General features: G+C 36.7%; 1 protein-coding gene across 2 annotated transcripts; it reads left to right on the top strand.

Moving 5' to 3' along the window:
• Positions 1–2,924: 2,924 nt before the first annotated feature.
• On the top strand, positions 2,925–9,757 carry LOC109238140 (phosphate transporter PHO1 homolog 10). Of its 2 annotated transcripts, none has more exons than XM_019404577.1 (14): positions 2,925–3,030; positions 4,528–5,199; positions 5,375–5,708; positions 5,830–5,878; positions 6,022–6,093; positions 6,201–6,330; positions 6,493–6,613; positions 6,739–6,991; positions 7,072–7,176; positions 7,265–7,309; positions 7,393–7,542; positions 8,353–8,631; positions 8,787–8,853; positions 9,117–9,202. In XM_019404577.1, the coding sequence occupies exons 2-13, from the start codon at positions 4,638–4,640 to the stop codon at positions 8,817–8,819; spliced, it is 2,133 nt and encodes a 710-aa protein (XP_019260122.1). In that variant the 5' UTR covers positions 2,925–3,030; positions 4,528–4,637; the 3' UTR covers positions 8,820–8,853; positions 9,117–9,202. The 2 variants fall into 2 exon arrangements, with proteins under 2 accessions (XP_019260122.1, XP_019260121.1); XM_019404576.1 differs by having other exon boundaries at positions 2,926–3,030; positions 8,717–8,853; positions 9,117–9,757.
• Positions 9,758–15,139: the final 5,382 nt, after the last annotated feature.

Here is a 15,139-nt window from a genome sequence, read left to right on the forward strand (position 1 = left end):
CACACACACACACCAAAAAAAAAACATAAACTAAAGATAGAAGCAAAATTAGAAGTATGATGAGGAAACTTGACAGTCAAGCATATGTAGAAATAATATGTTGCAATCAAAGGGGTTTCGGGAAGGAATATGGGGTTTTTGGGATACGTAAGAACGTAGGCATGTTGTTTAACGTTAGATGATAAGTTTAATATATCATTACCAACATAGGTACAGTTAAGAGTTGGAAAAAAAAATACATAGATCCAAAATAACGTAGAAACAGAGCTTTTAGGATTAGCACGTTGACATTTAGCTCACATCTTTACCTTTATGGGTACGTCAAACTTAGATCCTTGCCCAGCTAACGTGATTGCCCTTACTCATATTTGTTTATATTGATACTATTTAAGCCAAGTTTACGTGTATATTGACTAATTTATTATTATGTTCTTTTTTTTACCTCCCACAAATAGAAACACTTAGGTGACTTTGTTTATCAAAATGTATAGATAAAATAAGTAAAAACAATTTGGTGATGCTAGAGGTGTATATGGACCGGGTTGGTTCGGTTTTTATCAAAACCAAACCAACTATATCGATTTGAATTGGTTTGATTTTGTCGGATTTTTTGTTACTTAAATATTATTTCAATCTTACTTTATTAAATTTTTGATAAGCAAGTATATGTTTAGTAAAAAATATACAAAATTGACAAACATATTATCTATTAAAATATTCTTATGAGATAATTTTTTTAGTAACACATAATAGTTAACTTTTTAGTCGTCTGACAATAATGTTTCGTTGATGTACATTTTCAAGGTTAATCGAATTTAGTAATTAAACATAAAAATCAATATGATACCTAAATAATAATAATCACTTCACATTCGAAAACGATATAACAATTTTGTAGATCTTAACATATGATATGAATACCAAAGAACAAAGAGATTGACACATTTCATTAATTAAGGTTAATAAATATGGAGCACTTCATATACTATTAAATATTATATCCCGCAAGATAATCCCAAATATTTCTAGATATTTTTTAAAGAAAATTTTATATAAAATCTTAAAAGTATATACAAAAATTATATATTTATATGTCGGTTTGGTTCGTATTTTTTTACTTAACCAAACCAAATCAAACCAAACCTAGTCGGGTTTTTAATCAGTTTGGTGCGATTTTCTGGTTCGGTTTGTACACCCCTAGGTGTTGCTATTCAGATGCCCATGACGGAGGGTGTGCTGATGAGGGCGCGTCAAACAGGACTGACATGCTTCTAGGTTGGCAAACTTATGAAGAAGGAGTGCACATGTCACCTTAGGCGAATCCCATATCAAAATAGGCGAGGAAAATGAAGAGTTTTATGAGGTATGACACAAGTTCACATGGTACGTGTGCTTTTGAGGATCGAAGTGGCGTAACCCGAAAGACAAATCCATGAGGGGCCAGGTCCAAAGCGGACAATACGTGCATGGATTTAGATCGCGACAAATGTGGTTCAGAGCTGAATCTCTACGATGGTGGGGCAAAGAGAGTGAAAAGCTTTATAATACAAATTTGTATCGTATAGTACACGCTCTTTTGGGGTTTGAGATGCATAGCTCGAAAAATAAATCCATGAGAAATCCCAAAACAGATAATACATGTTATGAACTTGGATCGTGACAACCACTATTGAGATTCGAACAGTCTAGTCTGAACGCACCAGATAATATCTTGTCAAGTTAGTGCGCAACGATAAATTCCGAAACCAACTTTAGAAAATACGTTACGGAAGTCATTTGAACAAGTTATACTTTTTCTATCTAAAAAATTTATTAAACTCATAATTAAAATCCCAACCTCCCCCCACCAACATTCAAGGGCCATACCTATTATTGAGCACTAAAATTAAAATCTCTTACTTTCCCCTATAGTGAAGGAAAAAGGAATAATATATTTTTTTGGGTACGAAAAAGAGAATGTTTGACAAAAATGTTGCGTATAAAATTGCAATAGCAATGAGGACCGCAACATTAGCAGCAAATTCCGCAGAAATTCACACCATGAAACAGAAAAAAGCAGCTACTGTGCTAGCGTTAAAGGACACGTGTTCGATAATGAACGACCTAACGAATCTGATAAGTACAAAAATGGCATATCCTCTGTGGTCGAGTTCACCGTAACCTTCTCTCTTAAGGGTCTACTCTACAATCTATCATTATACTAACATTCAATCATTATGCTTCAATTCTAAATTAAGTAAAATAATTATATTAGTTATTCATCATAACATAGTTTTATTTATGTTGACAGTTAATTTCCCGTAATATTTTTTCTTTTTATACCTACTCAATATAATGTAGAAATGACACGAGGTAGACATTTTAAATAGTTGTTATTTAAAAATTAATCATTGCATCCTAAATTTTAGATTTTCAATTTAATTTTTTAGGAAAAAAATATCCTGAATTATTCTGAAGTTAAGATTTTTAGTTTAAAATTTTAGAACAAAATAAGTACTGGCTAATATGGCTATATGTGCACTGTTATTTGTTTGATATTAGACTTAATAGTTGTTTCCAAAATTAAGCATTGTTTTTTTCTTTTTAAGCATTAAAATATCGAATTCAAATACACATTGAAATATTTGAATATTGAATGATTCAGACTTATATATATTTTTTTTTCAACATATGAAATGTGAAGGTTCATAATTTATCTTTACCAATAAAAAGATTGTCGTATAGGTCAAAAAAGGTGAAAAATTCTAAAGTCAACACAAAGCAGGACGTCGATTGTTTGAGACCATACTATTACGGTAGGTTAAGTAACACGAGATTACCCAGAGTCCTAACTAACTAAAACCAGCGCGTTACAGCTGATGATTGTCTGTTGACACAAGCAACAAAAATTAAAAAATAAAAATAAAAATTTGATATTACAATTTAAAATTTGTATAAGTTCCCAGCATTTATCCATATTCTGAAAAGTTCTTCTTCACCCGCTCTCCAGTTTCTGCATCACCTACCTTTTCAAAGTTCAAACGGTGAAAGGTACCGACCAATTTCCAGCTTTTTCTGTATAATGCAACATGCATGTGTTTTTTGTTGTTTTCTCAATATGTATGCGCGTGTGTGTGTGTGCAAGCGCGCGTGTGTGTTTGTGTATTTGGCACATAAATTACAGGGAAAATGAATTGTGGCTCTGGGGCATTGAGCTCTACATGTAATTATATTTACATTCTGTTTTTAAGGAAGTTTCTGGTTTTGTGTTGAATTTGAGTTGAAGCAAAATTGGTAAAGTGGAAAGGCTGTTGGTTTGTATTTCGACATTTTGTGCTTAGTTCAATGTGCGCTATAATTTGCTTAATTATGTTCTTACGTGGAGTACTAATTAGTGTAAGCTAAGTTTGAATGGCGAACTATTGGAATTCTGATGTTTTTGTCTAATTAGCTTCTCCACGTTTCTCGTTCAGTGACCCAAATTGGTTTGAGTGATTGCTTCTTACCCAAGTTGGCAAACTTGATTAGATTATGGTGATTTCTGAGAGAAAAAGTATGAATTACAGATTGCATATACTTGATAGTTTATGAACTACAACAACAACATACCCAGTGTCATCCCACATTGTGGGGTCTGGGAAAGGTAAAATGTACGCAGACCTTACTCCTGCCTTGTGGAGGTAGAGGGGCTCTTTCCGAAAGACACTAGTTTATGAACTAAATAGAAAAAAAGTATGAGTTGCAGATCGCATATGCTTGATGGTGTTGATTTTTAACACTTTTTGTAAAATTTAACCTATAATAACTGGCTAGTTACCATTTTAACTAGGTTATTAATTAGAGGTTATCATAGATATTAACTTGTAATTACCTTAAAGTGGTTGATTGTGTAAATGTTTTTTACATCTCAGTACTCTATCAGATTGATAGCTTCTTGTACAGTAGTGATGAATAGATATGCATAGAACTTATACTCTATCATATTGATAGCTTCTTGTGTAGTAGTGATGAATAGATACAAATGTGGATTCGTCAAAATGATGAGTCCCTCTAGCTAGTAATTGCTTCACCTGATGATTGAAAAGATGGACTAGGAACTCCGAACTCTAGCCCATCACTAAAACTGATATATAGCCCAGTGTTTAAATGCTAGCTTTCTTCTTAGTGTTGGAAAGGTCCCAAGTAATACTATTCCAGTGCCACTTCAAACATGGCAGAACATAGTTTCTATTTGTCTTTGTTTCTTCTCATTCTTATCTGTGGGAAGGAGGAATAATTTGTTAGTTTAGCCTCCTCTATTCATCTGATTTTATATCTTTGCTTGGATTTTCACATTTTCACATGAGCTAAATTGAAAGGCGGATAAAGTAAACTTTGTGATTCTGATTTTTTGTGTAATTGGATGCCCAATTCTCATTTTTCCATGTCAGTTGTTAATAGCACATTGTGCTGTCATGCTAATCCTTGTGCAGGAAAAATACATAGTTCCATTTATTATTTCGAATCTTTATCTCACTGAAAGTAGCTCAATTGAATGCGAGTTTGCAGATATATCCTCAGCAGTCAGGCTTTTGCTTCCAGTAAAGGGTATAACTATTAAGTTTCAGGCGGTCATAAACAGATAAAAATAGAACATTGGAGTTTGTTGAGTCGCAAGAATGAAGTTTGGTAAGGAATTCAAAAGGGAAATGGTCCCAGAGTGGATAGAAGCTTATGTGGATTACAATGGACTCAAACAAATATTACAGGATATCCGCCGTTCCAAGGAAAGCAAACAGCCTCCAACTCCTGCAAGAAGCTTAGATCAGAGGTTGGCATTATATCGGAACTTTAGTGGTCTAAATCTACAATCCGGTACTCAGAATACTGGTGATATTGAGGACCAGGTGATAGCAGTGAACACGGTGCAACATGAAAACTCCGGAAAGTTTTACATAACAAAATTCCTGGGATCTCCTGAAGGAGCAGAGAATGAAATTAGTTTCTTTAACAAACTAGACCATGAGTTCAACAAGGTTAATACCTTCTATAAGGACAAGGTGGATGAAGTCATGAGGGAAGTAACTTTGCTGAATAAACAGATGGACGCATTGATTGCGTTACGTATCAAGGTGATGGATCCTGGTTTCGATGCTTTTGGTTCCCTTCAACGTCTTTCATTTGACATTAACAATTCAACGCCCTCGAGGATTACATCTCCTCTCAGAATGACAACTGTAGGTATGGGACACAACCACATCCACTTCATGAATTTCACCTATAGACTATCTTTCCCTTCATGGTGGGATTAGGCAGAAATAAATAAGATTCAGGAGTAAATTTTTTCCTTAGATGATGTTTATGTATATTTGGTTTTAGTGCATTTTCAGATTCTTAACTAACTGTCAATGTACAGATACAGATCATATGCCTGTAGGCACAAGTTTTGACCCAAGTTACAGCAGACAAGGTTCTAGTACTAATGCTTCACATCCTAAAGTTCCCATTAACCGTACTTTAAGAGAGAAGAGAGATATTGATTCACAGAAATCAGATCCTCTTGAAATCCTAGATCACATTAAGATTGTTAATACGTTTGAAAGTCCGATGTCGACTATAAGAGGTGTCTTGAGAGAATCCAAAGAGAATGATTTGAGTTATAAGAAAGAGGAACTAAAGAAGGTTGAACAGAGGCTGAAGATTATTTTCTTTGAGTTCTATCAAAAACTTCGCCTTCTAAAACACTTCAGGTACTGGAATATAGAGCTTGACTTGCTTTCCTTTCCAAAAAATTTCTTTCAATTTACTTTAATTTTCTATACTCGATGGCTCACTGTACTGGCCTGCTAATTTTTGGATGAATTGTACCAGCTATATGAACCTTTCTGCATTGGCCAAGATCCTCAAAAAATATGAAAAGGTCAAGTTTCGCTAACCAAAATCAAAATTTGCATTACATCAGTTACAAGTGAAAGCAACATTCTGAACAAGTACCAAAAATGCTTCAGTCTGTCACTTTGAATCTTGAGATCCTAAAATTTTGAATCTTTTTTCCCAGTGCAGATTACATCTAGAAAAGCAGCAAGGTCATACATGAAAATGGTGGATAAATCCTACCTTGGAAGCTCTGAGGAGGTTAGTTTAATCTATCTTTCCACACTTTTAAACTGAAATTTTTATCATGCTGGATGCCTTTTCTTGAAAATGACTATATACGTTGATTGTATCATGTCATTCTTTAGGTTACTAGTCTTCTGGACAGGGTAGAGACCACCTTCATCAAGCATTTTTCACACTCAAACCGCAGAAAAGGCATGAAAATATTGCGTCCAAAGCATAAAATAGAGAAACATCGCATAACATTCCTGTCAGGCAAGTAATAAAACATATGATGTACTATCATTTTAAAGTATAGAACCAAAGGGACAGTCACTTTTTTCTTCAGATATAACATGTTTTCAGTTTTTGGTTTTATGAAACCCTTTGTATTTTGGGCCTTCACTTTGATTCCAACTTGTCCTTCACTATTTCCAGGTTTTCTCTCTGGTTGCTCGATTGCTCTACTAGTTGCTTTTATTCTATTAAGAGATGACAGAAAGCTGATGGATAAAGAAGAAGGGACCTCTTATTTGGACAAGATAGTCCCACTTTACAGGTAAAGAAGGATCAAACTCTTTTTTCTAGTTAGATTTTACTAATACAAGCACAGATGAAAACCCACATTTTTGAGCTTCCTGAGCCTGTAATTTGACTAGAGAAAAGTTTTGAATTGTCTGGCAGTTTTTATGCATACATTGTGCTGCATATGCTTTTATATGCTGCAAACATATATTTCTGGAGGCGCTACAAAATAAACTATGCGTTTATCTTTGGTTTCAAGCAAGGAACCGAGTTAAGCTATAGGGAAGTCTTTCTTCTTAGTAATGGTCTCGCAATGCTTGTCTTTGCCGCTCTCCTGATGCATCTGCACATGAATTCAAGAGCTGAAGAATATGTAACACCTATTGAATATGTTCCTTTGGGATTGATGGCGGTAAGATTTTAGAGCTTTCTGACTGATCGGTTCTACTGCAGTTTTATACTTTCTTTCACCAAAGATAATTCTGTATGCAGGTTCTTCTTTTTATTACTTTCTGCCCATTTAACATCATTTATCGCTCAAGTCGTTTGTTCCTTATAAGATGCGTCTTTCGCTGCATCTGCGCTCCTCTTTACAAGGTAAAATCAACAGATAATGGGTTGTAAATAAAAACCATATAGTTATCTCTAGGTGGGATAACTCTCTTTAAATTCTCATTCTGTGCAGGTTACTCTTCCAGATTTCTTTCTAGCAGATCAACTTACTAGCCAGGTCTGTGATTTCCCTACATTGTAGAGTTTAGTTTCTCCTTCGTCTTTTAGTTGTTTACGGTTTTAACTTCCTACATAACACAGATTGAGGCAATAAGGAGTTTGGAGTACTACATTTGCTATTATACGTGGGTTAAATCTTCTCATGGACATAATACGTGCCAAAGTCACAATGTGTATAACATATTTTACTTCATCCTAGCGGTCATACCATATTGGTTTCGGTTTTTCCAGGTCTGATATCTTCTTCTGATTGTTATTTCTCTACTGTTAATTGTGTATGTGAAAAGATGAGTGACACTAAGGATCTACCATCTTTCTTCTTTCAAGTCTTATGATTCCTTGCCTCGACTTATTTCCAAGGCAAGTTAATCTTCTAGATTTTGGCAATTATGAAATCTAACATCCCTTGTTCAGCTATATCCTAGGTGGCTTAAAGCATAAATCAGGTTTTGTAAGGAAATCTCTTCTCTTAAGATATTTTCATCTTCTCAATAAAATACTGAATAACTGATATGCCTTGCTTCTATAGAAATTGAAGTCTCAGCGATATTATCCTTCATGGTTAAGGATGCCATAACTAGTTGTAAGTAGAAATTCTCATAAGCATTGAACCTATAATTCCACTATGATATATATGAACAATCTGAGTATCCAAACCAAGACCTTAAGATAACGATGTAGTAGTCCTAGACTTTATAAACCCTTTTAGAAGTCTGTACATAATCCCTGTGGAACAACTATTATCAACACCCTCCAGCATATGTAAACCAATTTTGTGCTTCATGCATGAATTTTAGTACAAACTTATGAGTGGCAGAATATGGGCTTACAAAGGTTAGCTCTAATAACATGTGAAAGAATACGAGCGTCCGACTTAAAAACCTCATAGTAACGGTAGAGAGACGCCTTTAGAAGTCCTTACACAACCCACGTGGGCCAATTATATAACTGAACAATATCTTTATGCCATTTCTTTCAATACTCGAGCAGGAAATATTTTCCTTTAAAGTAGACTTACAGATGGTTATGCTTTCACTGTAGTGTATCCGTCGACTGTTTGAAGAGAAAGATCAATCACAGGCATACAATGCCTTGAGATACTTTTTGACAATTCTGGCAGTTGTTATTAAAACAGCTTATAGTCTGAGAAAAAGTTTGGCTTGGGAGGTGTTGGCTATTCTTAGCTCACTTGTCACAACTCTTTTCAACACATACTGGGATATAGTTGTAGATTGGGGGTTATTGAGAAGGAAGTCCAAGAACAAGTTCTTGCGGGATAAGCTCGTACTGCGCCATAAAAGTGTATACTTCATAGCCATGGTAATTTCTATATGACTATTAAGTTGCTTCAGTTCATCTTATGATGAGCTAGCCACTCTAAATCTTTTCTCCGACCTTCTCACAGGTCTTAGATGTCTTGCTTAGATTTGCTTGGCTACAACTGGTATTGAAATTTAATGTGCCCTCTTTGCAAGGAAGTACTGTCTCAAGCATATTTGCTTGCCTAGAAGTAATTCGACGTGGCATGTGGAATTTTTTCAGGTATGACAATCTTTCTTGCTGGATTTTCTGTTTCAGCTGTCATTCCTGTCGACATTAAGGTTTACAGGACAGTGATTATATTCAAATGACTTAGAGAGAACCTGTTTTCTCACGTCAATCACATTATGACGAAGGGAGAATATATTGACTACATATATTTATGATCTCGAAATTCTGTGAAATGACATTGGAACACTCTCCAGTCCAAGTTAGAACTCTTCGTGATAATTGTACACGAACTGAGACACGTTTTGATTTATCAGGTTGGAAAATGAACACCTGAACAATGTAGGGAAATATCGCGCATTCAAGTCAGTACCACTTCCTTTCGTTTACCATGAAGAGGATGATGAGGACAAAGAAGAATAAAGGCGAACATAATGTCTATTCATTAACTCATCAGATTTCTGGCGACTGCCAAAACTCTACTCTAGCAACCAATAAAAGTCATTCACAATGAAGAATTAATTCACATGTCAAATGCTGCCTGATAACAACATTTCACATCAAAGCTCAAGAAGTTTTCTACACTTCTGGACCTAAAGGAAGATCAGGATTTTGAACACATGTGAAAAGAGGTTAATATTCAGAAACAAAGACTAGGCAGACCACAGAAAGCTGCAGATCTCTTTAAGGGTTATTTATTCGGCCCTTAACTTCAGAATAAGGCAAGATCAGTGGGGATGAGGAGGAGAGAGAGAATACAAAAAGTTACAAAAAAGAAAAAGAACAGAAAAGATATATTCTTAAAAATTATTTTAATGTATATTTCAAGGATGCAATCACACATACTACATCTGCGCATGGTATAGCGAACCAAGTAAACTTTCTTTATTAGTATTATTTTCAAACCAATAGTGCAATTTCTAGTTGAGAATGATACTGAACCAGTTATACATTGATATGTTCCCAATCTTCATAGGTTATGACATTCCTTTTGTTAACGAAATAATACCAAATACAGTATTTCGTTTTCCACTAAATGGTGTAATCCAAATTATCTTTTTTATTTTCGTTGCTAAGGTTAATTTCTATCTAAAAGATACTTCCTGAAAAATCAAAAGGCTGCTCTTTTTTTTTCTTTTTTTGTTTTCATTTACAATTTTGATTGAATAAAATTAAAAACTACCATTACCTGCAGGGGCGGATGCACGTTTAACGAAGCGGTGTCACGCGACACCGCTACGTCGAAATTTTTTGCTAGATATACATATTAATATTGTAAGAAAACAGATAATTAGGAAAAAATGACACTTGACATAAATTGTCTCTTGGCACGTTAGACGTGTGTTATGTGCCTGATTTTGTAAATATTTGAGAGAGCTTCCGTAGTTAAAAATTGTGATGCAGTAGAATTGAACTTAAGACTTAAAACCAATAGACTTAGCCTATTTCTTGTCTAGTAGTATGATAATTATAATTATTATTCATGTTCTTCTATAAATTTCGATATCGATTACAAAAATTCTTGCGTATGCTCATGATTACTCGTTGTAGACAATAAATTTGCGTCGAGAAAATAAAATCAAGACCGAAAAATATCGCAACAATCGTAGTATTTTATTTCGAATATTTGAGTGTTACAATCTCTATGAATCCTCCAATTCTTCTTTTCAATAGTTAAATAAATTCAAGGGCCTTTGAGCTTGATCTTGAATCTATATTTGTTTCCATGAACGATGATCTTGTTCTTGAGCTTAAGCTTGACCTTGATTCGTTCTTCGTTCTTGAGCTTGAACTTGATTTCTTGAACTTGAACTTGATTGCTTGAAGCTTGAAACTTGTAGAGGAATTTGCGGTGTTTGATCCACGAGCTCTCTCTTGCTTCTTGTTATAACTTCTGGTGTCTTTTCTGAGTTATGAAGACCCCTATTTATAGTTGTGGAAGGGAAGAGTCATGATAAGAACAAACTCTTTCCGGCCAATCAAATTGAAGTGTGACATGACCGCATTTGATTGGCCAGAACATGTCACTTGCACACGTGGCGCGATTTCATTGGCCTTTTAGTGTGACTTGGCATGCCTTGTCATTTTGACATGTGGCATGATCCTATTGGCTCTTCCGTTTGACTTGGCGCGCCACGTCATTTGACACGTGACACCAAACTGGGCCTCTAGGAAGATGACATCTTGGGCCTAATGAATTGGGCTCATCACTTTAGCCCAATTAAATAGGCTAGCCCAATGGATTATGACTTATTTATTTAATCCATATATGTTGGAATTATATAATTAATTCAATTATATTAGCCCATATATTTGTTTGGACCAATATATCTCGAATTTAAAATATAGTCCAAATTATTTCATGGATTTAATTTTAATAAAATTTACATGCCTACAAATGCCCCCTACTTCAAGACTTGTCGAATATTAATCTTCTGAGACTAGGCTTGAAGTAATGTGAAGCAACATTTCCTTCTCTTTCTTTTCACATAAAGCTTAACCCATCCACCTAAAAAGTAATAATGATAACCCCAAAGCTTGAAACACTAAAGTTCCAAATTCAGTCATGATGAACACCGTATTCGTTTGCTAATGTTCCATTTTGACTTTGGCCGAAAGGGAGAATCATAACTGTCAATAGGTATAGTATACTTGCCATTCAAGATTAATTAAATAATCTCAAATCCGACTCATAGAATTTCATGATATTTTGGAATTTTCCTGCACAAGTGCCAGATGAGTTCCTTATGCAAGTTCCCTATAAAGTGGGCTTTGATTGGTATGAACTATTTAGATGAGAATTTCCAAGGTAAGTCCAAAATCACGTCTTGAGTTGCTTCTCAAATGGTTGTGCAATTTAGTGCACGTGGCTTCGTCAGAGTCGATCTTCTTTCCACTATTTAATTAGACTTCTACTTGGATTGTAGAACATAGAATATTATTATCCGATCAAATTACCACATCCCAGTTCATGTGGAAAACTAATTGTCGAAGCCGCCTAAACATCGATCCCACATCGGCAATTCACGTTTCAGCAGCCGTCTTTGACATCTATATAAACCCTATGTGCTCGTGTTTATTGAGCATCACTTCGTAGTCTTCGCAAGCCACTTGAGTTTGATTTTGTAGACTCGGAAGCATTAACGCGAAGGTAATTTCTTTTTCTTTTCTTGTGCTTTCTTCTTTGTTGTCTCTTTTTTTTTAGGTCAAGCAAGAAAGATATGTTCTTGTTCAACAAGATGATCCAAGCATGAAGAAGAAATTCGTGCGGTGTGAGGGGATGGGTACTCATCCCTGCCCAATTCTTGGAGAGATTACTTTCATGGCCCGATTCTTGGAGAGATTACTCTCAATGTGTCCCAATTCTTGGAGAGATTACTCTCAAAATGGCCCGATTTTTGGAGAGTACTCTCAAAATGGCCCGATTCTTGGAGAGATTACTCTCAAAATGGCTCGATTCTTGGAGAGATTACTCTCAAAATGGCCCGATTCTTGGAGAGATTACTCTCAAAATGGCTCTATTCTTGGAGAGATTACTCTCAAAATGGCCCGATTCTTGGAGAGATTACTCTCAACATGGCCCGATTCTTGGAGAGATTACTTTCAATGTGACCCAAACTATCGGCGAGGCCAACTTAAGGTTCAAAGGGACTCATATGTCCACCTTAAGATTGGAAATTTGTAGTTCCTTTTAAGGACAAACCCACGAAGAGGCCAACTTAAGGTGCAAAGGGACTTATATGTCCACCTTAAGATTGGAAAGTTATAAAGCTTCAACTTGAAGGCGACATCGACTTGAACACTTGGAAAACTTTGAAGATTTGGCGGACTTTGCAGACTTCAACTCGAAGATTCAGAGGGCTTAAACAATTCAACTTTAAGATCGGCGAATTTGAAGACTGAAACTTGAAGACCGACGAACTTGAAGACTTCAACTAGGGGGATTAAATATTTCAACTTTAAGACCGGCGAATTTGAAGACTTCAACTTGAAGACCGACGGACTTGAAGACTTCAACTTGGGGGCTTAAATATTTCAACTTTAAGACCGGCGAATTTGAAGACTTCAACTTGAAGACCGACGGAGTTGAAGATTTCAACTTGGGGACTTCAACTTGAGTACCAACGGACTTGAAGATATCAATTTACCATGGAGGGTTGCCCCTTTTAAATCAAATGAGATCAAAGTTTCACAAGAGGATGGCATTTCAGCTTGATCTTACATTCCTCCATACTTCACAGTTGGGGCAATATATATCTTTTGAACTTATGCGACTGAACTTAGAATGAAACTCTAAGCTGCCTACGTACCTCGGTGAAGAGGATCAAGTCATACCGTAGTTCAGACAGGGTAGATTTTCTTTTTTTTTTTTTACGTCCTAACGTTTGCCTAGGCCGCCTCTTTCGAAGTTTTCAACCTAGCGGACTTCTTTTTTTTTTTTGGGCGCCGTACACAGTTTATACTCTTGCGGGCCAGGAGTGTAGCAACATGCAGTTTAGGCTCGTGCGTCAAGGAGCGTCATGACTTGCAGTTTAGGCTCGTACGTCGAGGAGCATTATGACTTGCAACTTCATGGATAATACTTCTTTAAAAACTTGCCGTTGATAGGGCCTATTCTCATACCATCTGCATCAACCAGCTTGTAAGCCCTACTTGAATAAGCTTCTTGTACGACATATGGCCCATCCCATTTTGAAGTAATTATGGGTCTTCGTACGGCAAGGACTTGATCTCCTACTTGAAAGGATCTCGGACGAATTCTTTTATTGAAGGCGCGAGACAATCGAGCTTGATTACATTCAAGGCTCTGTTGAGCTTCCAATCTCTTTTCATCAAGAGCTTCCAACTCTGCTAACCAAAGTCGAGCATTTTCTTCATCAGTGATCCCTTCTTGAATAGCCAGTCGTAACGAAGGTATTTGACGCTCAAGTGGCAAGACGGCTTCTACTCTATAAATGAGTGAATAAGGAGTCGCCTGTGTTGGCGTGCGGTGAGTTGTCCTATATGCCCATAGAGCTTCTTCCATACGGTCACTCCAATCTCGTTTGGATTTGGAGACGACTTTCTTTAACAAGTTGCATAGAGTCTTGTTGAATGCCTCGGCTAGACCATTGGCGGTAGCATTGTACATCGAAGAGTTACATTGCTTGAAGCCACAGAGATCACAAATCTTGTTCATCAACCTATTATCGAATGGCTTTCCATTATCCGTTATTATGTAACGAGGAATGCCAAAGCGATAAATAATGTTTACCCGGATGAAACTTGCAACATTTTCCTTCTTTACTTCCTTAAGAGCAACAGCTTCAGCCCATTTTGAGAAGTAGTCAGTTGCAGCCAAGATGTATAGGTTCCCACCAGAGGACTTTCGCAGTGGTCCAACAACATCCAATCCCCAAGCGTCAAATGGCCAGGATGCAACAGTCGGGTGCAACACTTCAGGAGGTTGATGAATAAAATTCGCATGGAATTGACAAGCCTTGCATCTTCGAGCGTAGTCCAAGCAATCTTTTACCATCGTTGGCCAATAATATCCCATCCTTTTTATATGGAAGTGGAGCTTTGGTCCGGACTGGTGTGACCCACATACCCCAGAATGTGCCTCTTGCAAAGCTTGGAGAGCTTCTTCTTCTCCTAGGCATCGCAAGAGTACTCCCTCGAACGACCTTCTGTATAGAGTATCCTTGTAGTAAAGGAAGCGAGGTGCACGACGACGGATTTCAGTCCTTCTCCTCGGATTTTCTGGAAGTATCCCATAGCATAAGTAGTCGATAATGGGTTGTCGCCATTCTTCTTTCTCAACTTCAGAAACAGCAACAAGATGTTTGAGTTCGTTTTCTTCACCTTCAACTTCATTTGGCGGCGGTACGACCCATTTTTGGCAGACGGTAACTTGCGCTTGGTCAGGCAGGGCTAATGATGAAGCTAGAGCAGCTAAAGCATCAGCCTTCTTATTTTCTTTCCTTGGCACATGCTGAATAGTCACATCACCGAGCCACCCCATCAACTTTTTTGTGTAATTATGATATGGGCGTAGTTCAGGCTTCTTGACCTCGTAACTACCCAAAAGCTGATTGACCACTAACTGGGAGTCACCAAAGACTTGCAATTGCAATTGCTTCATATCAACGGCCATTTCAAGCCCAAGTATTAATGCTTGATATTCAGCAACATTGTTGGAACAGAGTTGTGTCAAGGTGAAGGAGTAGGGCAAGACTTCACCTTGAGGAGTGACAAATACTACGCCAGCCCCGGCTCCCCACCGATGCGCAGCACCACTCAAAGTAACACTCTTCCACTGAGGTTGTAACTACTAACGACCACTGTCGTCCACATCAGT

The sequence above is a fragment of the Nicotiana attenuata genome, unplaced genomic scaffold (assembly GCF_001879085.1).
Source record: "Nicotiana attenuata strain UT unplaced genomic scaffold, NIATTr2, whole genome shotgun sequence".
Lineage (NCBI taxonomy): Eukaryota > Viridiplantae > Streptophyta > Magnoliopsida > Solanales > Solanaceae > Nicotiana > Nicotiana attenuata.

Bases quoted from the DNA above. Each gene is read 5' to 3' on its own strand.
- LOC109238140 (XM_019404576.1), top strand. From the start codon at position 4,638: ATGAAGTTTGGTAAGGAATTCAAAAGGGAAATGGTCCCAGAGTGGATA. The intron at 5,200-5,374 runs GTATGGGACACA...GTCAATGTACAG, and splicing joins TCTCAGAATGACAACTGTAG to ATACAGATCATATGCCTGTA. The intron at 8,632-8,716 runs GTAATTTCTATA...ACCTTCTCACAG, and splicing joins GTGTATACTTCATAGCCATG to GTCTTAGATGTCTTGCTTAG.